This window comes from Nerophis ophidion, linkage group LG02 (genome assembly GCF_033978795.1).
Source record: "Nerophis ophidion isolate RoL-2023_Sa linkage group LG02, RoL_Noph_v1.0, whole genome shotgun sequence".
In the NCBI taxonomy this organism is placed as follows: domain Eukaryota; kingdom Metazoa; phylum Chordata; class Actinopteri; order Syngnathiformes; family Syngnathidae; genus Nerophis; species Nerophis ophidion.
Genome location: NC_084612.1, coordinates 39,939,185 through 39,964,662, shown reverse-complemented (window position 1 = coordinate 39,964,662; position 25,478 = coordinate 39,939,185). Strand labels below are relative to the sequence as shown.

At 40.1% G+C, this 25,478-nt stretch overlaps 1 protein-coding gene across 4 annotated transcripts in view; it reads left to right on the top strand.

Moving 5' to 3' along the window:
* The window catches only part of LOC133540699 (transcription factor SOX-6-like), a 213,816-nt gene that overhangs the window by 35,686 nt on the left and 152,652 nt on the right, over positions 1 to 25,478 (top strand). For 3 of the 4 annotated variants that reach the window (XM_061883544.1, XM_061883536.1, XM_061883527.1), the window contains exons 2-3: positions 2,759 to 2,831; positions 13,575 to 13,625. Coding sequence is in view for 2 of the 4 variants with exons in the window: in XM_061883536.1 (XP_061739520.1) it covers positions 13,591 to 13,625 (35 nt within the window). In the remaining 2 variants the exon portion in view is untranslated. The remainder of the gene's footprint in view (positions 1 to 2,758; positions 2,832 to 13,574; positions 13,626 to 25,478) is intronic. The other variant, XM_061883555.1, reaches the window with a different exon arrangement.

Genomic DNA, 25,478 nt, shown 5'->3' with positions numbered 1-25,478 from the left:
GGACTAACACAAAGTGGTATCCCCGTGTGCTCGGGGAAAATGGTCCGATGAGGTCCATCCCAATTCTTTCGAACGGGAACTCTATGAGTGTTAATGGGTGCAAGGGGGCCTTTGGGATGGCCGCTGGGTTCACCAGATGGCAGTCCGGGCAGGCAGCGCTCCACCGGCGTACGTCTGCCCGGAGGCCTGGCCAATAGAATCGGACCATAACCCGATTAAGTGTCTTATCATACCCCATATGGCCAGATAGCGGGTTAAGATGGGCCGCGTGGAAAATCATTTCCCGGCGGCCTTTTGGCACCAACAACTGGGTGTGCTCCGCCCCCGTCTGAGTGTCACGGCTCACTTGGTATAACCATCGCGAAAAATTGAAAAATGGGGGAATACCCGCGCTCTTCCCGGGCGCACCTGCTGACCGTCGATGTAATCCACCTGATCCCAGGCCGCAAGCAAAGTTTCATCGCACAGCGTCTACCGGTTCCTGCTCTGCAGCACCGGATGAAGCCGCGTCGCCACTGAGAACCGCGCGGATGCTTCCCCCTCCTACCGTCCGTGAACGCATCCCCATGCATTGCGTTACTAGATGGTTAAATCCTAGCCAATTTGTTCCTAAAATTATGGTGGTGCGTAAGGTGCGCGCTTGTGGCAACCTTGACACTATGCTTTTGGCCCCTATACCAAATTTCCACTGGCACAATCGGGTACTCGTGCACATCCCCATGAATACACTTAATGTTACTCCGTGTTGCCTGACTCACTACCCCGGGTCGAACCAAGTTCTGGTAAATCAAGGACTGTTTTCAGCCCGAATCCCCCATTGCCCGGTATACACTCCCTTGTACCCTTACCGGGACACAGTATATCTCCCCCGAATCGGGGGTTGGTGATGGGTGCCGACAACCGGTAGCACCTGCCCCATCTCCATCACGGAGCGCTCCCGGTGCACATGCACGGGCTGACCGCACCCCCAGCACACCGGCCCTGGTGCTCGAGGCGTCGTCTGCGAGGGAAGCCCCCCATCCGCAGCGCCGGTACCCTGCAACGCACAATCAGAGGAGATGAGACAGCCCCGTGTTATGTGTCTGTGGGTGCGTGCATGGGTGCGGGTATGTGTGCTTTGGCATTGTTTTTCTGAGTGGGGAACCTGCTCTCTGGTTCCGGGTGGCCCGGCCATGCGTGGTCGCTGCTCCAGGGACGTCACTTCCGACGGTGTGAGTCGGCGACGGGGTACTGGGGTTGGCCTTTCGGCCGCCTTTGCCGTTGCCTCCTTCTGGACAGCCAGATGGTCCCCCGCCAGGATTGCAGCCGTCGTCAAGTCCCAGGGGCGGTGGTACCTCATCCATGCGGAGGTCCTGGCCAGGATGGCATCGATGAACTGCTCTAGGACAATCGACTCCAACATCTTCGTATCCTGCCCCTTTTGGATGTAGCCACCAGGTGGCCGCGTCCCTCTGCTGTTGCGCCAACGCAAATGGCCGGTCATCTGGGCCCAACTTCAGAGCTCAGAATCTCTGTCGGTGGTCCTCTGGGCTGCTGCCGACCTGATCCAAAATGGAGCGGCGCAGGTTCGGGTATTGCATCCTTGCGGCCTTGAGTCTACCAGCGACCGCCCGCTGCCCCTCCTCCGCCAGGAGCGGGAGCAACTTCACTCCCCACTCCTCCTCTGGCCAGCTGCACGCTGTTGCCGTGGCTTCGAAACACGTCAAGGTATGCTTGGGGGTCCTCCCCCTCCAACATGCGCTGCATGGACGTCGTCGCTCCTGCACCTGATGTGTTTGCTCTGCCCATTAGTGATTGCAGTAGTTGGGTCTGCTGCTGGCTCGCCGCTGACACCTCGGCCAGCACTCGTCCAAGCGCCTCCAGGGGGGTTGTGGTGGACATTTTCTTGGTCCGTTTTAGTTGGGCGCCAATTGTGGAGGTCTGCTCCTCCTCTTCCGGGTTTGACGGACCAATGTGACCAGAACACCTCTGAATGTGGTTTTCACCAGGAGAGTTTTTATTTATTTTCGTTGTCGTCGTCTTCAATGTTTCTGTCGTTCCTTTTTGTTGCTTTTCAGCCCACTCCAGTCTCTTCTGCTTCCACGATCTCCCCCCCTTGGTGTTTGGCGCTGCTAATATAGGAACAGGTGATTAGATAACTCGTTCCAGCTGAGATTATCCACTCACCTGTTGGCTGCTTCATGGCCGGCTCCTGCACACACCACGCCCCTCTCCACAATGAGCAATTAAAAAATAGTCATCCATGTTATGGAATGCATAAGCTCGGCACTTTCTGATGCTTTTTAAGGCATCAACTTGGCTTGAAATGCTATTTCGAAAAATACTATGTGTATGTTGGAAATTAAATTACCTGTGTACGTTTGGGCTTAGCCATAGTTATGTCTTTTTGTAGACACATTACACCTAATAAACAGAATAAGACCTCTCAGCAAATCAAGAGCATCATTGAAAGAATTCAAGGTACATTTAAAAAAAGAACAACGACCACTGTATTACAAACTGACCTTCAGCCAACAGTCACTGTGGCCCTGATTCTCTTTCACTTGTTCTGTCTCTGTTTGTTCGGATGTCAGTAAACACTCTTATCAAAAGGCAATGTTGTTTTTAAAACATGCACCATGATCCTGTTGTATTCTTCCATCGAATGTGCATCACTGACTTCATGCATGCCACTGAATAAACTGACTGTACTGTCAAAGTTTGTGTTACACAAACAGTTAAATAAGCCATTTTTTGTCTCTTTGTGATTACTTTTCAGGTCATCTACATGAATTCAAAACCAATTTGCCAGTGAGTAGCTGGAAACTGGGGAAGCAAGTCTTTCACTTTTTGTAAGTATCAATTTGCCTTTGAAGCTGTTTCTGTTCTTGTCACGTGTCTTCTCGTCTCCTGCTGTTTGTCACCCACACTGAACACCTGCATCAAATGGGGTGGACAATTGGATTAACACACAATGTATGCACAATTACACCGTTTTATATAGACAATCGTTCCAATATAATCTTGCAGCTCTTTTTGTACATATTTTTCTCTCATTTCGTATTGATGCCTGCAGTGTAAGGCAACACAATTGATAATGATGTTACATAACATAAGCATTCACCAACTTTACATATCCATATTAATTTCAAGACATAATTAGTGTTAGCATATAGCATGCACGTTACGTTATTTGCTTGGTTTCTTTGTCTTCTAACCTGTTATTGTAGCTTTATGTATCTCATCAACAGACAATGTATTGTACGTTAATGCAATGTATTCAATGCATTAAACATTCATGTGAAATGTAAAGGATCGTGATATTTATCGGCAGTGGCTTTACATATTCATAACAGTCTAAACAGTTTTTCATTCTATAGATTTTTCCCGCGCTATTAAGTAGTGATGTCAGTCAAAAAGCGTAATTTTCAAACTATAGAGCACACCTAAATATTAGCCGCATCCACTTAATTTGTGGAGACATTTTTTTTTGGTCACATATTGGCTGGTGCACACATTGAAACATGAAATATTTACACAGGCGCTTGTGTTCATTCACAAATTTAAAACAGCGGTCAGGCCTTTTGGAGTCCGTTAATGGTGGTGAATATCTGTTCTGTGTGGTGGCTGTTTCTTTTTTTGATGGCCGGGTAGATTGCCTTTGGCGTTAGAGCTGTGTCGTGTGCATTTTATTGTGTCTTATCCATGTAGAGGGTGAGTCCATAACACGATAAATATGCTTAGACTTAGACAAACTTTAATGATCCACAAGGGAAATTGTTCCGGACTGTAGCTCAGTTAAAAAGGGTGAAAGGATAATGCACATACAGGCACAAAAGAGAAAAAAAAAATTGTGTAAAAAGTACACCAAAAATGTCCCCTAATATAACAATATAAAATATAACATATATGTAATATAAACATATTTTATATATATATATATATATATATATATATATATATATATATATGTATGTATGTGTATATATATATATGTATGTATGTATGTATGTGTATATATATGTATATATATATGTATGTATGTGTATATATATATATATATATATGTATGTATATATATATATATATATATATATATATATAGTTTTATAGATATATATGTATGTATGTATGTATGTATGTATATATATAAAACAAATCACAATTACAATTTAAACGTGTACAGTATATATAACAGCTACAGCAAAAAAGTAAGAAAATAAATAAAAACATAAAGCAGCATAAAAATATAAGAATAGATCAAATAAAGGTAAATGCAACATAAAATATACATTATAAACGAAAAAATTATTTGCTAACATAGAAGCAGTCTGCTAGTAGACAAATATTCTCTATTGCTGTATGGCGAGTGATTATACAGCTGGATGGAGTGCGGAATGAAGGAATTCTTGAATGGCTGACTAAATGATTGTATACCTGTAAGTGCGTTCGATTTAACGTGAACAGTTTCATGGTCCACCATGACCCATTCAGCAATTTCAGTGGTCTGATTTGATAAAGCAAAATTGATTGGAAGCATATGAAGCAAAAAAAAAAAAAAGCCATGACATTGTATAAAGCGCTGGGTTCAAAGCGTATGAAAAAGGTAGTGGCTTATAGTCTGGAAATTAAGGGTATTTAATTTTAGCTCCTATTTTAGGACCCCTGGTATGAATGAAAGGGAGGATGCTGAGGTGAATTTATTTCAGAAATTAATTTAACAGCACTTCAGTGTAAAATAAACATAATTGTTGTTCATGTATTATGCATTAAATTGGCTTCTTCAGTAAAGCATGCTTTGATTAGTGATTGATAGCTAAACAGAAATGTCTGGCTAGGAGCACCTACCAATTGTTTTAATTTTGACAACCTTAATTACCTGACATGATCTGAGAGTAAATTTAGAAAACTACTTGCTATACATATACGGGACAATATGAAAGCCCCATACATCGTCCTAAACATGCAATCTAATAAATATACATTGGTATTTTACATGATGTACGATCGTATGATGGAGTAATTAAAATAAAATATGCTCTCAGTGGATTAGATGTGGTGTTGTCTGGCTTCTCTTAACAGTGGTAATTAAACATGGAGCCATTGAGTTGCAGGAAAAGGATCCAACCTCCAGGTTTATTGTTATTATTTAAATGAATGATAAATCTGATTTATTTGATGAATAAAAATCCAATATAGATCTGGCTGCTGTCCTGTACCTCAATGTATGATCCCTTGTAGTGTTAGACAGAGTTCACTTAGTAGCACTATACAGTGAAAAACAGGAGCAAAGAACACGCAATTAATCTTCTTGCTACCCCAGCTGTGGAAAGTAATGCATAACTAAAAATCCGCTAAAATTAATTAATGAGTTCAACCATGAACTTTTCTTCCAAAATGCCATGAATCGTCTCTGACTGATAATGCACCACGACCCTGGGGTATGAAGTCCCTGTTGCGTTTCGAGTAGCCACTTAATTGATTTGCAAATTATTTAAAGTTTGTGGTACCCAGGGGAGTGCGCTTCACTAAAGATGGCCCATTTCGGGCGCCTTCATGAAATTGTAGCTTTAAGCTATGTAATCTAAGATGTAGACAGGATGCCTGTCATGTGGTTTTGCACTGGATAAACAGCCTATTAAAATACTGTATTATGTGAAAATTACAATATTTTCTCTACTACACATAATTTGATTGATTGATTGATTGAGACGTTTATTGACATTTTAAAGAATTGAATCCATGTAATGCTTTAAAAAGGCAAACGGATGGCACAAAAAGCCAAAAGGCTTGTTTTCATTGTGGTACATTAAATATTCATCACATTTGATACATTCAATAATAAAACATATATAACCTGTAACATGTACAGTATATAAAAAGTTACGTTAAATTTTTTTATAAATTATGTACATATACACAGTATACATGTCAGGTGATTTGAAAAACAATATATACAACAAATGGGGGGCCAGCATGTTATCCTGTGTTTTAAATCACAATCTCATAAATTAAATACTGTTGTTGTCTTAATATCTGGACTGAGTAATTGTGTGTTGAACAGGTTAATTTAGCAGCTCAAACACTTCATGTTCCAATGCTGCTATGAAGGAATCTCTGTGTTAATATCAAGGAGGCTCTAATCTGCAGCCATTAGCAACTGCTGTCATTCAGACACACGGTGTCGGGCCGATTTAAATAAAATGAAATGAAGATAGTTGTTTTTGGTCCCTTGGCTTCATTCATTGCCACAAACATATGCTCTGTGCCCCGCTACTTTCCATCTTATTTATGACTTTAATTTGTTGTGTGGGCTGCGCAAGAAAATCAAATTTAATCCAATTCTCCCAGGAACCCTGTCATATAATAACATGGTAATTTCTGTGTATCCTTTTGAAAAATGAGAAAATTAATTCCTCCTGACATGTTCTAATTATTCCAGTGTGAACTGCGGATGGGCTCCTCTCTTTTCCTCCAATCCTTTCCCCTACCCCCTAGGTGTCAGTTGCCGACGGGTGGCGAGGTGCTAATGCTGACCAGCAGCGCGTTTAATTTGAAACATGAGCAGACACCTTTCAACACACCTTGCTAATGTTGGAGTGGCTAACACAAATTAATTCACTACTCATCTGACAGCTCTGACTGAGGTGTGTGTCGCATCACACAAGAGTGTGTCTACATGAAGTGTGTGTGTACATCGATGTCAGATGACTGAGGTCAGTGGATGTCTGCTGACATCAGTCCAAATAAAGGTCGAGGTGTGCATTGATTAAGAGTTTATATACATACAATAAGTGTGGATTTTTGTGCTTGACTTGATATTACTAAAGTTATTTAACTTGTTGCCAGTGACTACGCGGATGCATGTATTGCTTGGACCTTTTTTTCCAAGCTAACCGTACCTTTTCACACATCTCCACCGATCCACCCAGAGAGCCTTTATTTAATTAAACTGTCATCAAGCAGTATTTAACTTGTCATTTCACCTAAATATCAACCCAGTACTCAAAGAACATCATGAATGTATTTTTAAGTGTTTGAAGTGCACACAAGCTCGTGTGCTGCAACACAAAATTAAACCAACACTTTTACAACTTAGTACCTGATTTACTAAGATCCAAATACTAAGCGCCAAACGGCATGTACAAACCATAAAATTACGTGCAAAAGTGGTGCAGATTTCCCACTTTTTTAGTTTTAGTCTTGATGAGTCTCATTTTGTGTGCTAAATTATTATATTTGCATGTCTTGTCCAAGTATTGTGAGCGTTCTAAAAATCTGCATACATTCCTCATATTCATGAAGACACACACGCTAAATGGATTGAGATCTCTGTTTTGCTAATTTAAAGGCCTACTGAAACCCACTACTACCGACCACGCAGTCTGATAGTTTATATATCAATGATGAAATATTAATATTGCAACACATGCCAATACGGCCGGTTTAGTTTACTAAATTGCAATTTAAAATTTCCCGCATAGTTTCTTGTTGAAAACGTCGCGCAATGATGACGCGTGCGCGTGACGTCACGGACTGTCAGGAAATATTAGCGCAGCACCACTTACGGCTAAAAGTCGTCTCTTTTTATCGCACAATTACACAGTATTCTGGACATCTATGTTGCTGAATCTTTTGCTATTTGTTCAATTAATAATGGAGAAGTCAAAGTAGAAAGATGGTGTTGGGAAGCTTTAGCCTTTAGCCACTCAAACACACAGTAATTCCTTGTTTAAAATTCCCGGAGGTGAAGCTTTACTATGGATCAGAGCGGTCAAGCAAACATGGTTCCCGACCACTTGTCAACCGGCAGGTTTCGGTGAGAAAATTGTGTTAAAAAGTCGCTTCTTACCGGAGATCTGTGGAGTTTGCGCCGTCCTTGTATCTGCCGTGACTTCCCTCAGACACTGGCCTCAAGACACCCGTGGACACACCCCTCCGACTATCAGGTACTATTTAATCTCACTAAAACACTAGCAACACAATAGAAAGATAAGGGATTTTCCAGAATTATCCTAGTAAATGCCACCCGAACGCCTCCCTAGGGAGGTGTTTAGGGCACGTCCAACCGGTAGGAGGCCACGGGGAAGACCCAGGACACGTTGGGAAGACTATGTCTCCCGGCTGGCCTGGGAACGCCTCGGGATCCCCCGGGAAGAGCTAGACGAAGTGGCTGGGAAGAGGGAAGTCTGGGTTTCCCTGCTTAGGCTGTTGCCCCCGCGACCCGACCTCGGATAAGCGGAAGATGATGGATGGATGGATCCTAGTAAATGTGTCTAAAAACATCTGAATCAGTCCCAGTGCAATCGTCTTTTTTTTTTAACTTTATTTTTTATTTTTTCTAGTCCTTTGCTGTCAATATCATCATCCACAAATCTTTCATCCTCGCTCAAATTAATGGGGAAATTGTTGTTTTCTCGGTCCGAATAGCTCTTGCTGCTGGAGGCTCCCATTAAAAACAATGTGAGGACGTGAGGAGCCCTCACCCTTGTGACGTCATCGTCTGCGACTTCCAGTAAAGGCAAGGCTTTTTTATCAGCACCAAAAGTTGCGAACTTTATCGTGGATGTTCTCTACTAAATCCTTTCAGCAAAAATATGGCAATATCGCAAAATGATCAAGTATGACACATAGAATGGACCTACTATCCCCGTTTTAATAAGAAAATGTCATTTCAGTAGGCCTTTAAGTAACACAATCCTTAAAGCTTTGTAGATCAACTTTAAGTGTGCTGTGAAGTTTGCACATGTTTTAGTACACGCAAACCTTTAGTAAATCAGGCCCTACATCATCAATATACTGATATGCAATATTACATGTACAATGAAGTATACATTATCTTTAAAATGAGCAAACACTAACAAAGAAGCAGAAGAAACATTCAAGCATTTCTTGCCGCTTGGACGTGTTAGAAAGGGTTCACACCTCTATCTACCATGGAATAAATTGAAGGCAACGCAGTAACACTCGTGAGTCAATAACTTCATGTTCTGTAGTATTAGCAGTGCACTTCAAAGCCCGATTATATCTGTCATTTCAGTAATGTAGAGTTAAAGTAGCAGTACGGTTACGTTTAAACCTACGATACGTCCTCTCTTGCCAGCAGATCAGTATTGTTTAGGTTAGACTTTATTTATCCCACAATGGGGAAATACTTTAGAAATTACACAATGATGACGTCATCAGACCAGGGCAAGCCGTAACTCTCTTGTTAAAGCCATCCACTCACACATGTTGAAGACAGTGTTTTGGATCTGTTCCCCTAGGCCAAAGTTTTTAAAAGTGTACGTTTTTGAGGAAAAAAAGTATGCGTTTGCAGGGCCAAAACACTAAGAAGGGTATGAGTTTTCCAATTTCATGTGGACATTGTCTGGAACAATAGTGACATTTGCAATATTCACCAAGCTACATTTGTGATTTACATATTTCTTGACGGTGTTTCACGCATGTTATGACAACACATAAAGTAAAATAAGACCACAATGGACAGAAAAATGTGTTTCCATGTTAATACAGTATGTATTGTGTCTAAGTAGCTTAGACGGCAGGGGGAAAAAATTAACAAAACGTAGTGAGCATTGGAGTCAGCTTGAAACCACAGAGCTGTAATTGATTTGGTGTGCATGCGTGTGTGTTGTCTCTGGGCCCCAGAACAGAGGACTTATGGTTGTGGCGTCATGGTTAAGGAAAAGAGAGCACAGCTTTGTGAACGGTGTGTGTGTGTCCCAATAGTCAAAGAGGGGAGTAGAGTCAACATGGCTGCTCCGGCCTACTGGGACTGAAGTCACCCCCGTCCCCTCACTCCCACTCACAACCTGAAGGGTTAATCACTGTCACTTTGGATCCATACAGACAGAGCAAATAGTTGATCCATCACTGTGGAAGGACTGAGGGCAACCGTTAAAGAGCTCCTGGTTCCACCTTAAGTGTACATTCGCTCTTAAGATAGTTTCCACTCTGCACAGTTCAGGTATCTGAGTTCTTTGACTCATCTTGTTCTCAGCACCCTTGAGTTTGGATAGCGGTATCGTGGTTCAGAGTTATACCAATGACAGGATGTTTGCCGCTAATTCCTGCACCTTAGGTGCATTGCGCACTTCATGAGCCTGTTAATGACTGACGACTGAGAGCGCCATCTCATGCCAAGACCCACATGGCTGCTGGTGATGCATTAAATCAGCAGTCAATTTGACTGCAAGTTTGAAATCTGGCCTAGGTTAAGGGGATGTGCTGAAGCCGTGTTAATAGCTAGCTTGTTGTCCATATGGTACTGCTTTAATAGAGCACATTTGTTGCAGATGGTGGGAGACTTGGTGAGGCAGAGGGAGCTGGCAGGGGCTTATTCTTCGAATGGGCTGCCGCACTATTCAAACCACTGCAGGCCAACTTCGTGATGTCGATTCTCCCTGCCCTTGAATTGTGGTTAAGCCTTAATTTAAAGCCATTCTTGCGTTTTTGTTTTTTTTTCTCAAGGAGGAGCAAATATATTGGATCTCACTCACATTTTCCTGAATCTGGTAGCTGGAGTTCCAAACCGCACCTTTGCTTCCATATGCTAAGTTCAGTTGTTCCTGACCACAACGGGGCTGGAGACAGTCTACACAGCTGAGGAAACACAGGCAGGGAGAGCAAACTTGAAAGAACAAGGGATAATAGAATGAAACATAAGATATAGATAGAACCCCAGCATGGCCTAATCCAGTGCTTCTCAATTATTTTCTTTCACGAGCCAACTGGGGTAGTCATTTACCTTTAATATATGCCGCTGACAACAACTACTTTTTTTTCCATTCCTCTCACAAACTTCTTGATCTCTTCCCCTCTGTTAGGTATGTACACGTGTTCCTGTGTACCTACTACTTCTAACGGGTAGGACAGGAAGCCTGCTGATTTGATTGAGCGCAGTTGCCACGCAGTTGCTGGCTTGTGTATCTTTCTAACATAAATACTTTAGCGTGTAGACAAAAATAAAAGTACCACATGCTCAAACCCAACCAGGAGATCCCTACTCACTATTTGAGAAGCACTGGCCTAAGCTGTAACATATTGTGGAATGATCGAGGCACACACTTTATTTTTTTACCATTTCATACGTTACAAATTTCTTAATGCATTTTGTCCTTGTGAATTGTCAGTTATGATTTAGTCATTGTTTCCGTTTGTGCCACTGGTGGAGTGTGTTTGCTTTTTGCACTCAAAGAAGTGAGGATACACGCTTGATCTGTTTTGCACTGTTTGACGGGTGTTTTCTCACGTTGTCACCGGCTTGGTGTGCGCTTGTGTGGTGATGGCATTATGTGTGCTCAGCCCAGTTGAGTGTAAAAAAAGAGCATAGAGGCATAGTCCCTGGCTATGGCTCTCCCGCTTCCCCAGACACCTTATTGTGAGAAAAGTCTCGGCTGAGCCCTCTGGGCCTTGTGGATCCACTGCTTCGCTAAGTGCTGGCCAGACTGAAAGGCATAGTGTCCTTGGGCCCGGCTCATTCTTTCCATTGTCTCTCGAGCCAAGACAGCAAAGAGAGAAAATGCCAAATTACACACATATCACTGAAACCCTTAATAGTGTTTAAGGACTGAGATGCCATTCGCTCTTGTGTTATTCATGATGAGGTGTTTGAATTATTGCTGTTGAAAACTGCTGACTTTAAAAACAGATTGAACTTTAACCTGCGGACTGGATAGGTCTTAAATATAAGACTAGTGGAGGGGTGCCATACCATCCAGTAATTGTTTATTGTTGCTGTAAGTTAATTTATAAGATTTAAAGGCCTACTGAAACCAACTACTACCCACCACGCAGTCTGATAGTTTATACATCAATGATGAAATGTTAACGTTGCAACACATGCCAATACGGCCTTTTTAGTGTACTAACTTAAAATTGTAAATTTCCCGGGAGTTTCGTCTTGGAAACGTTGTGTAATGATGACGTGTACGCAGGACGTCACGCATTTTTAGGAAGTATGAGCGCTACGCACACACACAGGTAAAAGTCGTCTGCTTTAACGGCATAATTACACAGTTTTTTGGAGATCTGTGTTGCTGAATCTTTTGCAATTTGTTCAATTAATATTGGAGAAGTCACAGTAGAAAGATGGAGTTGGGAAGCTTTAGCATTTAGCCACACAAACACACGGTGATTCATTGTTTAAAATTCCCGGAGCTGAAACTTTCCTATGGATCAGAGCGTGGTCAAGCAGACATGGATCAAGACCACATGTCAACCAGCAGGTTTCGGTGAGAAAATTGTGGTTAAAAAGTCGCCACTCACCGGATATCAGCTGAGCTTGTGTCGTCCGTACAGCTGCTGTCGACACCCGAGAGACATATGGCGTAAACACACCCGTGGACAAACCCCTCCGACTATCAGGTAATATTAAACTCACTAAAACACTAGCAACACAAAAGAAAGATAAGGGATTTCCCAGAATTATCCTAGTAAATGTGTCTAAAAACATCGGAATACGTCCACAAGCTATCGCGTTTTTTTTTTTAAACTCGTTTTTTTTTGTTTTTTTTTCTAGTCCGTCGCTATCAATATCCTCAAACGCGAATCTTTCATCCTCGCTCAAATTAATGGGGAATTTGTCGTTTTCTCGGTCCAAATCACTGTTTTTGTTGGAGGCTCCCATTAAAATCAATGTGAAAATGTGAGAAGCCCCCACACTTGCGACGTCATCGTCTGCGACTTACGGTAAAGGCGAGGCTTTTTCAGGAAGTACCAAAAGTGGCGAACTTTATCGTCGATTTTCTCTACTAAATCCTTTCAGCAAAAATATGGCAATATCACGAAATGATCAAGTATGACATATAGAATGGACCTGGTATTCCCGTTTAAATAAGAACATCTCATTTCAGTAGGCCTTTAGTGCATTTCTGACAAGTTTTCTCCTCAAAATCTGTTACAAAGTTTGCCACTTGAAGCACATGCAAGTCCCAATCCTTTCTAACCAACCATAATACAATAAAAGTGCATTTTCTACGCACAGATAGTAAACTGCGCTGGAAGTCATTTTTAGCCTTACATGTCCCGTATTTTGTGGATAAGGCTTCTGAACGACCCCTACAAGCGGTGACATCATGACCACATCCTCCTGCCTCATTGACGTTACGCGGCCCATCTTGCGTCCCTTGTGGCCAGGGCTCCCAGAAGCCACAGCACCCTCGCCACACATGTGCTGCAGCTGGACCACCGTTGGCTGATCTGAATAAACTAGAGCTGCGCTGGGATCTGCGGTTAGCAAGCTGGATGTCCATGTATATATCCGTACACAGTTGTGGGAAGGTCTGTATCATGATCAGTAGTTTACGTGTTGCAAACATATCATCAGACTCTCTGTGCAAACCAACGTTGTATGCAAATGTACTCCCTCGATGCAACAAGGTATAATTAATGATGTCAGCTCATAAAAATGACTCTATGGATGCGTAGCTATATTTTCAACTTAATTAAAGACATGTCATATTATAAGAAGAACATGTATTTCCTGTGTGTTTTCTTTCTTCCTTTTCGATTTCCCCTTTTCACTGCTTTTCTGTTTCTTGATTTGTACTTGTTCCATAGTGAAAATGGTTCTTTGTGATTTCTCCTGCCAGAACTCCACATGCTGACATGGAAGGCTTTCTTCGTAGCAGCTTTTTACTGAGGTTAGTTGCTTTTCCGTTGTTGTCATTTAGGATCATATGTCGGGCAAGGGTGGCTGTGGGCTAACAGGGGTTAAATTTCTCCACACATTGTTAGCTTTGGACTTTGTCCTGTGCGTGCGTGCCCGTGTTTGTGTGTGTATTGGAACTATGTTAAACGTGGATTCTAACATATTTACCCAAGCTGTCTGTATGGGATGAGTGTGTGTCCATGTGGTTGCAGACAGGCATGCTCACCCTGATAGCCACCAGTCAGACTGAAAGCACACATGAGCGTAAGGCATGGATGTAGATGGGGTGTCCCCTTTCTTTCCCCTTCACGTCTTAAGGGATCAGCAGATCAGGCTTTCTGGTCTTTACACCGCATGCTTTCGTCCAACCACTGTCCCTATCTGACCTCCCACCCGCACTGACCTAATCTTTGCTAGGAGCAGTGCTGCACTGCCCGGCCCAACATTGTTGTCATCTACTTTACTGTACACTTCTTTCTCTTGGTGTTCTCCGACTGTACTCAACTCACCATGAAGATTTTCGTTTTTTTCTGTGATTCTAATTAAAATGTGTGCTGTCGTTAGACAGAATGAAAGTAAATAAGAGAATGTATTTACCATTGGCCTCTTTCCTGGTAAACCACCTTCTCTGGGCTACAGTGTTGCTCCCTAATTAGGGTTGGCTCATTAGAAGCCACAGCAGCAGCATCTGCCTTTCAAAGCTTCTGTCAGCCTAACTTTACTAAAGCTAATGAATCCTCTTTGATTTCTTTTTCAAAAGGTCACTTATTTAATTAAATTAACAAGCTTATTTTCGCTCTCTGTATAGTTAAGAGCATTTTGAAAAGAAAGAACAATTTGATACCATTAACCTTGTCAGTTAAAATGTCATCAAGGAAAACGACGGGAAGCGCTTTAATGCAGTGACATGTAACTCTTCCATAGAATCACACTAAGAAATGAACCAAATTTGGACCAAATGTGTACAAACATTTTCGATACATTCCATATCGTTAAGAGCATTAATGTGATTCCTTTATGTGTTGAAGTTTTTTGTAGGCACCATAGTTTACTGTGTGCTGTATCTGCTCTAATTTGACAGGATGTTTTCACAGGCATACTGTACATGTTGCTAAATTTTTTAGCCCGGGGTGTTCACACTCACTTCCACTTTTTAAAGTATGGATACAAATAAAATGAAAGTGTACTATAATTTCCTGAGTGCACCAGTATATAAGCCGCACCTACTAAATTTGAGAAGAAAAACATATTTCCATATATTAGCTGCACCACACAATAAGCCGCAGACATATACATTGTGAAATTAATTATTTACATATAAATATTTTGTAAATGTTTATTTACTGCGATGAGGTGGCGACTTGTTCAGGGTGTACACCGCCCTCCGCCCGATTGTAGCTGAGATAGGCACCAGCGCCCCCCACGATCCCAAAGGGAATAAGCGGTAAAAAATGGATTGATGGATGAATGTTTATTTACATACCTTAATTGTTTCCAAACAGTTTATGTAACACATCTGTAAAATGACTAATCAAACAAAACAGACCTCATCGTTATGGACCTACTCGCTGTGGAAGATACTCCTCTAATCAGCTAAACAGACTTAATAACTCCACGGTCACGTTTTGGTGAATTTACCAAACTGAAACAAAATAAAAAGAATGTCATTGTCAGTTAACAATGACAAAACAGACACATTTTGAAATGTGTTACTATATAAGCTAACTCTACTATTGCTAGCTTCATTACATTACAATAGCACATGCAAATATGTATGAAAACACTTCAAAACACATCACACTTGGGACAGTTCAGTAAGTAAGAATTGTTTAGTCGTATTGTAGAACTTACAAATGTTGATTGGCGTGATGAATGAAGAATCCATACAAGTAGAAACGCTATGGATGATTAGAAGACGGAATGGCACTTGTACTTCTGATTTAAAGCTCTCAACAGCAGGAAACTCTGTAGCCATTCGCTCAGCAACACCTTCAGTTAGCGAACTCATCCAAAAGATGGCGCCATAGCACAAACAATAAAACACCATTTCAATAAAGTGGCTTGTGTTCTATGAAACTTTTTGCATTATAGCTACCAGCGAAAATAAATCCGTAAATTAGCCACACCGTTTCAAAGCTTAGGAAAAAAGTAGCGGCTTATAGTTCGGAATTTACGGCAGTTAATTGTATTTGAGATACTTTAATTTATTTTGTACGTAAGTGAGGCAATAGTAAAGTGATCTTGCAGACGGACGAAAAATTCAACGTACATATGGATATATATATATATATATATATATATATATATATATATATATATATATATATATATATATATATATATATATATATTTATGTATGTGTGTGTGTGTTCATGGCACTATAACTAATTATTTTAGTTTTACAACAGTATCGTTTTGTTCTCATACACGTTAATATGAAAAAAGACAGTGTTTATTCAAAGTAAACACATAATTCCTCCAATGATCCACATGCTTCCATCAGTATTTGTTTTAATTAAGGAAGAAGTGACTGTAAAGGGATATATCTACGAGATTGGCCTCAACAATCAGGCCAAGATTAAAGACAGGCTAAGCTTGTATGGGCCGAGAGTATGGTCTGTGGGGTGAGGGTGATCAGTGAGAAAAGGATAGCGGTGGAGGAATGTGGCAATTTAGTCATTCCTCTAGTGAAGAATCCCATTATCTTTTTTCAAGCAAACAGATTGGGTCAAATAAAGCCTTAAAGGGGTCATATTAGCAAAAAATGACTTTTATTACCTGTTTTTGTCTGTTTGGGATCCACATAAATCCCTGAAATTTCAAATCGAGGCTTTGCAGAAATATCTATAAAACTTGACTTCTTCCAAGCTTGTCTCAAACTGGCTGTATGACATTTGAGATGTTAGTGACGTATTTTGCTTTAAGTACCATATATGGTTGGGGTTTATCCAAAGAGCTTTGCGCGAGTCTGTCGTTTTATTCAGTTGTAGTTTAAAGTTGTAGTCAATAAGTTGCTTATTTTTCTTTATCCTCTTGTTATGGGGCAGACTGGCTCGTACATGCAAAATGTGTGTTAAAATCCTCCTCTGTTGGCAGAATCGTACTGTATAGTTCCAACTTATATATTTCAGTCCGGTAGACTCGCTATGGAAGTGCTAAAAACTATAACATGGCAGATGGAGTGGAAATTCAGTCGAAGGGGGCTTGGCCTGGAGAAGGGCTGTAGCACGTCGATAAGACAGCACATTCTGGAGAGACAGTCAAAAAGCTTGACAACGGTCTGTAAAACAAAATCTATACAACATTTTGACTAAAGAATCACCATTACATGTTATGTAGACCAGAGGTCTCCAACCATTTTGGCATCACGGACCTGTTTAATGTAGGCATTATTTTCAGGGACCAGCTTTCCACTTGTGTCAAACAAATACAGCAAAAATAAGTGCATGAAAAATACAATTCACTATAACGCTGAATTAGTGGGAGCCTTGGGCATGTTTCCATCTGTAGTCCCCAGCAGGTTAATAGTAACATGCTGGGGACTGCAGATGGAATTCAGCCTTAGGCTACAATCCGTCACATTTATATTTTATATGTTCACTAATGTGCATTGTATAATGTCACAAAAATAACAAATAGCAACTTCCTATGAGGAGTTTTATTTTACATCTACTCACAAGCTTATTGAGGTGTCTAGTTTGACAAGTGAAAGTTAAGTCGGAGAAAATGCAGTCGTTTATTAATTATTTAATGTTTCTCTGTGGCCCGGTTGTAAATGCGTCACGGACCGGTAAGGGACCCGGACCGTTGGTTGGGGACCACTGAGAACACAAGCAAGAGTTTTCAATGAAAAAGAAAAATCTTAGTATGATGTCTTTTAGAGTGCGCATCTCTTGTAGACCTGCAAAACATAATAGTACATTGCATATCAAGAACAATATTTCAACAAATCAGCTCTGATTTTGTGCAGGAGGGGGATGTATGTCTATTTATTTTGATGTGGAAGAGTTAGTACAAACTTCCGAATAACAACTTGGTAAGTTTATTGAATAAAACATGACATACTGTAACTCTGAACTGGTGTACACAATGCTATTTGTGATCACAATATACGAAGGCTCACAGCTGATTAATTTGATTTGAGACGCACTCTGTATGGTGGTATGAAGCCAATTGTGTTTGGATTGTGAATGAGGCTACGAAAAATGACAGCTGTACAGTATGAACAGAGAGTGGAAGGTAAGCAAAGAGAGAGAGGAAAAGAAAGAGATGTCTTTATTTTCTGCCTACTCCCAAAGTGATGCACCCATTGCTCCCCCTGCATTTCTGCCATTATTTGATGTAATGAAAGGAGAAAGTGTGTAACATTGAGATTGTTAATTAATTTAGTCTAACAAGATGAAGATAAATGAAACCCACTGAAGGTTGACTAGGCTAAGGGGCCCACTTAGCATTCCTCCTGCCCGCCAGCTCTGTCTCTCTCACTCACTTACAATGGAGCTTAGCTAATAGTGCAGAGCTTTGCTTGTTACAAATGTCACCCCAAAGGATGTTTACATGCCTTTATATTAAGTATATGTATATGTACTGTACATTTTCATTTAACATTGTTTTAATTCCCAAAGAAGTCGGGCCGGATTTGTAATACGGTTAGTTTTGGAACATAGATGTGCAATTATCTGATGGAGTTATGTTGACATGTTCAATAAAACTCAGCTGACATTTTTGATTAGCGAAGTAATCTGACTGTTACAATATGTGTGTAAAATCACTTGTCAAAGTTAATGTGATTTTATCATGGACATGGACTCATGATGCCAAACTTTATGTATCTTCTTTTAAGTTTTACTATTTTTCATCCTCATATGCATCACATATACTGTACTGTGCTCTTCCTTTCTGCTGCTCAGTGGCTAAAGAGAACAGACATTTTTTCCGTTAAGCCAGACAGTTGACAGTTACAAGAAAATCTGTAGTCGGTCAAGGCCTAGCCTTTTTAAATGGACTCATTGTAAGGAACCTTGACAGCACAGACCAATCATTATGAACCTCATCCCTGGCTCTTATTGTTCTCAAGTGGTCAACAATGGGTTGTTGATTACATGGAAAGCATTAGAACAACCAAATCCAGTTTAGGTAGCAGTACATTGTTTCAAAGAGCAATAGTTGGTAAAGGGCTAAGGATTGTTATTTAGGAGCATGCATCAGAAAAAATAATTAACCTTCTTTACTAAAAGTTTGATCATCTCATCACAAAGTATTTAAGCCAATATAAGCATGGCTCATTTATGTGAGAAAGTGCACATCACCATGACTTGAAGGTGATCATTTTAAAACCCAGGCTAAGCAGGTGGCACCTTTGTTTGTCATTGATGATTAGACAACAACAATAACTGTGGTAGATAACATAAAAAGTATATTTTGCCTCTCAAAAAATATATTATAGTGAGTGAGAAAAACCTTCACAAGCAACGTTGTTATTCATACTTTATTTTGTAATGTAAGAATGGAATGTCCATATAAGAATTAACAGGGCTGCCAAGTTTCGGAAAATGACAAGAGTTAGACTTAAGTGGTGTTTGAACATTTTTTTGCCTTTTCTAACACCAATTTGGCCTGTTTTAACGTCGATTTATACCTTAAGACTTATGTCCTGACCTCCAGTAGCTCTCAGTGGCATTCTGGGGCAGTATAGCTCAGTTGGTAGAGCGGCCGTGCCAGCAACTTGGGGGTTGCAGGTTCAATCCCCGCTTCCGCCATCCTAGTCACTGCTGTTGTGTCTTTGGGCAAGACACTTAACCCACCTGCTCCCAGTGCCACCCACACTGGTTTAAATGTAAAAATTAGATATTGGGTTTCACTATGTAAAGTGCTTTGAGTCACCAGAGAAAAAGCGCTATATAAAAATAATTCACTTCACTTCTAATGCTAGTCTTAATTAATCAGAAATTCAAATGAAAATCATCTCCACTGTCTACTCTTCTGTCTCATCCTCTTCATCTTTGTTCTCAATTTTTGTCTCTTCTACAACACCGTTCTCACTGTCATCAATCTCTTCTGAGCTCTCTTGACTTTACAGTATTGCCAACTCCCCAGTAAGGAAAGTAGCCATTGAGTGCTCTACAAGTTACTAGTAGTTGATAGATGACATTATTGCCACATTTGCATAATTGATTACAATGGACAATGTAAGAGAGATGAATAACTCTTGGGAGTTACAAAAAGTGAGTTAAAAAGATGCAAATTGTGATTACAAATGCAAATTAATTATCTTCTGTTAATTCTTAGTTTAATGGTATTTTTCTTTGTTCTACATTGTTAAATGTTAGTTTAACAAATTTGATCAAAAGACTAAAGAGTTGTGATATTCACAAACAAACCAAATCTATTGACTGGCTCATTAACATGAACGATAGGTTTGTTTTCATTTGAAATGTGACAGTGATGAAACATTTACATTAATCACACTCTGTAAACCAAGGCAGAAACAGCGGCAGCTTTGCACAGAGTGGGTGTGTGTCTCCTCTCTACTCTGACTGTAATGGAACTTAATTGTTATTGCACTTAAAAGTACAAGGAATTGTGTTTTCAGTACCAGCTGTCAAAGAGTAGACATCCAGTAGGCCAGGGACCTCCTGAGAGGAAAGGCTCAACTGCCGCTTGTACTACGTTCAGGTTATTAGAGTGGTACGCACTTCCATATCTCCAAAACATACAAAAAAGTCGCTAGATTTGTTGCTCGTCGCTTTTGAAAAAGAAAGTCACTAAGAGGAATCAAACTGTGACAAGTCGCAATGAAAATAGTTAATAATTATGAAAATAATAAACATAAAGTAGTGAATGGGGAAAAATAAGCGTGAAACATGTCAAGTGTGGCTAGAGGCGTGAGAATGGGTTAAATTGCGTGACTCTGACGCTCATAGCGTGAGGCTTGGCAGCTCTGGTTATTGACATGTACCAGCAATTAAATATCTGCCACATCAGTGATTTCTTTCAATACTTCCGAGGATATCAATAACGACAAAAACCAAAGCAGATATAATTTAAACACATTTCAACATTATCGAGAACACGGACGACATGCAGAAAGTTGTGTTATCCATTATATCGGACAGCCATTGCTGCTGACAGCTATTAGCATGTACCATTCTTCTTCTAATTACCCACAATCTCGCATAGCTAAACGAGCTAAAAATCGGACCCTGGTAGGGTTGTCCCAATACCAATATTTGGTATCGTAACTGGTATTTCAATACTTTTCAAAACTTTTCAAAATAAAGAGGACCAAAAAAAAAATGAAAACAATTTTGGCTTCATTTTAACAAAAAAAAATCTTACGATACGTAATTACACTCAAAGAACAATTTTAGCAGATTGAAATAAAAATGCAAAGGCATTAAACACTTTAGGCTTTTCTTGCTGCACTCAAAGAACAATTTACAATTGTATATATTAGGTATTGCCTGTCATAAACCAGGATTAGGTTAGACTAGAACAGAAAGCTTTATTGACATTATGTTTTATGATTCATGGTTGCCACTCTTGGTCTGTGCTTTAAGGGGAACTGCATTTTATTTTTAAATTTATTTTTTTGCTTTGTAAAATGTACAAATCGACTTGTTCTCAGTGGCTAACAATGCAGCTAATGGGAACAAAAAATTATACCTATAAATCACCTTAAAATGCATTCCAAACCCGTCAAAAATATTTCATTTAGGCTGTATAATAACCAAACTTTAGCAACATTGTTTTTGTAAGAGCGAGCACTGAGGAGCCCTTTTTGTAGTGTAGTAACTCATCGGCATGCCATAAAAAGTATTAGCCATAAAAGGTAGCTACGGAAAGGGATAAGCAAACTTCCACGTCAACACGAAACTCCATTTATGTCAAAATAGCATGGATTCAAGTTCCACAATTTGCAGCTTCGAATTACGTCGACCTCAAGCTTTTGGCTTCCTTTGCGCCAACATCTCATCCTTTCTTCGTGCTGGTTTCTAGAAGCAGCAGTTCATCTGCCGTGTGTTCAGCTTCAAAAAGATAGGGTTGTAAATCCTCAAAAAGATAGGGTTGTAAATCCTCATTTGTCCAAAAATAGTCGTCTTTGTTGTCAGTTACCAAGTCTGCCATGATTAGAACACACACACACACGCCTTTGTTTCCAGAAGTACGACACACATTTGTTGCCGCAAGTCAGTTGTGCGCCACTATGGAAACAGAAATTCATGCGGCAATTAAAATGATCAAAACAGGTAAATATTGTATACATTACATATTGGTATGATTGTGTCTGTTACTACATAATATATAGACTTGCAGTGTGTATATACAATGTTGATGGAGGGTTTTGAAGTTGTTTTAGAGGGCTTTTAGGGTTACAACAACTACTCCCATTAGCTGCATTTTTTAATTTATAATTAAATCGCTAAAAAAAAAAAAAAAAAAAAATCATGTGTTCTTGTCCCTCATAATGATTGTGAACATTTTTTTTAAAGGGGCAGTTCCCCTTTAAAACAAATACAATCATTAGTAAATACTCAAAATAATACTCTGGCTGAAACTACATAGATGTAACAGGTAACCATTTGTTACAAAATTCAGTCATTTCACAAGCATTAGTTTTTTCAAGGGTGGGGTTGACTCTGCTAATATTTGGCGTCAAGCCAAGCAGCTGTGTGTGTGTCTACGTAACTCTCAGCATCTCGAACTGTTACTGGTAGGGCATTCCAGAGTACTGGAGCCCGAATAGAAAATGCTCTCCTGCCCACAGACTTTTTTGGGGCTCTGGGAATCACTAACAAGCCGTGAAACTTAGAACACAGTTTTTTTGGCTGGGACATATGGTACAATACAAACAGCAAGGTAGGATGGAGCTCAACTATTTAATGATTTATACGTAAGTATCACAACCTTAAAGTCGCATCTTAAGTGCACAGGGTGGGTGAGTCAGTAAAATTCTTAAACGTTCTTGCCCTAGTCAAAACTCTCACGGACACATTTTGTCCTAACTGTAATCTTTTCATGCAAGATATAGAGTGACCCGAAAATAGTACGTTACACTAACTGAGACAAGATGTAACGAACGCATGAATAATGATTTCAGTTTTGGACAAAATGGAACAAAATTTAGCGATATTACGGAGATGAAAAAAGGCTGTTTCAGTTACACAGTTGGGTCAAAGATAATGCCAAGATTCTTTACAGAGTCCCTTTGTATAATTGTTTTGTTGTCAAATGTTAAGGTGGCATTATTGAGTGAGTACCAGTGTCTCGTTGTACTGATAATCAACATTTCCGTTTTCTTAGCGCTAAGATGCAAAAAGTTGCTGGACATCCATTGTTTAATTTCATTTCGACATGCCTCTAGATCAGTGGTCCCCAACCACTCGATTGGTACCGGGCCGCAGAATATTTTTTTATTAATTAATATTTAATTTTTTTTTATTCAATTTTTTGGGGGATTTTTGTTTTTTTTATTTTTTATTAAATCAACATAAAAAACACAAGATACACTTACAATTAGTGCACCAACCCAAAAAACCTCCCTTCTTCATGACAAAAAACTCCCTTTTTCATGACAAAGAAAAAAAATAAAACAGAACCCACCGCCCAACCCACCCAATTATCAAGCGTTGACCGTTCCGCAGCTACAAAAAGGTTGGGGACCACTGCTCTGGATGACTACAATCTGGTGTGTTGGTCAGCTTGAGTGGCTTTAAAGTTGGGTGTCATCAGCATAAAAAAATTAAACCTAACACCGTATTTGCGTATGATGTCACCTAGCGGCAGCATGTAGATGCTGAAGAGTGCATGCCCAAGAACAGAACTCTGTGGAACTCCACATGTCACCTTAACATACTCTGAGGTCACATTGTTCTGGGAGACACACTGCATCCTGTCAGTAAGATAGGAGTTAAACCAAGAAAAGGCTAAGTCTGGCATACCAATACGTGTTTTGATACATTGTCATGGATCGAAGATATCAAAAGCAGCGCTATGATCAAGAAGCATCAACATGGATGACGCATCAGGATCTATATTTAGCAATAGGTCATTAGTCATTTTTGCGACGGCTGTCTCAGTAGAGTGATTTGCCCTGAAACCGGACTGAAAGGGTTCACATGGGAGGCACACAGCATTTGGCCAGGAGTCAAATTAAAGATGTGATGATGCATATAAACAGGGACTTCACATACATGTGCGAAAATGAAAGGCCAATTTATTTGGGGAATCTGACTAATTCAGTGCCTGTAAACATACTGAGTTGATATAAGCCACAACAATTACCAACTTTGTGGTCATAGCTCCTTCTCATTTGCATACATGCATTCCCTCACCACTTCCTCCTTCATGATGCACAGTAATCTCTGTAGATGTATTGACTCCAACTTCAAAATGCCCCTCATGCCCCTCTCAGTTTTCGTCATCATTTTCAGAACCGATTGTCTCAAAATCCCCAAAACTCAATAAAATAACACTCATGTGAAACATGCAGTTTGTGTTAGACTCCACCCTTCACTGCTACATCATAGGCTGTGTGTTGAGCCACTATAAATCGAACTTCAACTATGGTGAAAAGCAACCTCCACCTACATATATGTTGAAAATATGTTTCTCAGATATTATTGCAATACATTTTTAATATGATTTATTTTAATCATCCTGCCTTTCTCAAGCCCTATAGGTGTGAATCCCTTAAAATGGCCCGGCTTTAAAACACTGCCTAGCTGTAATGATCTTGACTACAGAAGAACAGTATATGTTTCTCTTTGAGTTTTATGTCCCTTATTACAGTCTGTTCACATTAAGCTAATTTATGGCAGAGGCCAGCGTAACAGCATTGTAGGTTAATGAATTTGGCATTACTAATTAAACATTATTGAAGGATGAATATGAAGCCCGTGGTCGAGCATGAATAGCAGAAGAAGGTGCGTGGAAAAGGAGAATGGGACAGAGGACTTTTTTGCACTTCCGCTCTGCTGCAATTAGACAATGAGCAAAACCTGAGAAGCGAATATGAAGGCATAGCGTAGCCTCTGAGGTGAAGTAGAGGCCAGCCTGGGTTCCTCAAGCTCACATGCTCCCATTGATTCAATGAGCAACAACATTTAAATGTCATGACAAGACTATATTTTGTTGTCAATAATATTGTGTTTTAAATGTGTCTCCTAAACTAACAACCTTAATAAGTTAGTAAGTTGATACATTAACTGAAAACTAGTCAGCTTTTTGTTGAGGAATAAGGATTTGGCCACAAATTTCTCTGAATTTTAGGCCAAGATGACCCATAATAAGCAAAGAGAACAATAATAAGATTCATACGAGTTAATGAGGATGTTAATATTCTACACAGCATCTCTTGTTTTGTTTATGGCTCATATTAGATAAGTACTTCCAACTTGGTATAATATCAGACATTCTTTGTGAGGGATAAACCATTCAATTTAGATTTCAATTATCATGTTAGTCTTGTGATTAGACTTAAGTCCTCCAGGAACCAGACCTCTCTGCTCCTCTCAATTCCACTCTGTTCCACTTCCCCTGCAATCACATCCCCCTTGATGAATTGCGCATATAATTACGGATGTTATTGAATATGCAGATTGCTGCTGACTCCTCATGTGTGGTTCATATTGCATCAACTCTAACTATATAGAACAAGGGGTTTTGCGATATAACCCTATAATGAGAGGAACCCAATGTGAGCTCAACTCAGAGACTACTTTATACACAGTTAAGACTCAGTTGTGTGACTGTTTTTGCATAGTCTTGGACAACAGTCAGGTCTAAGCTGATACTTAGCACCATACTGTCAGGTGTGCCAAACTGCGCAGCACGGACGAGTCA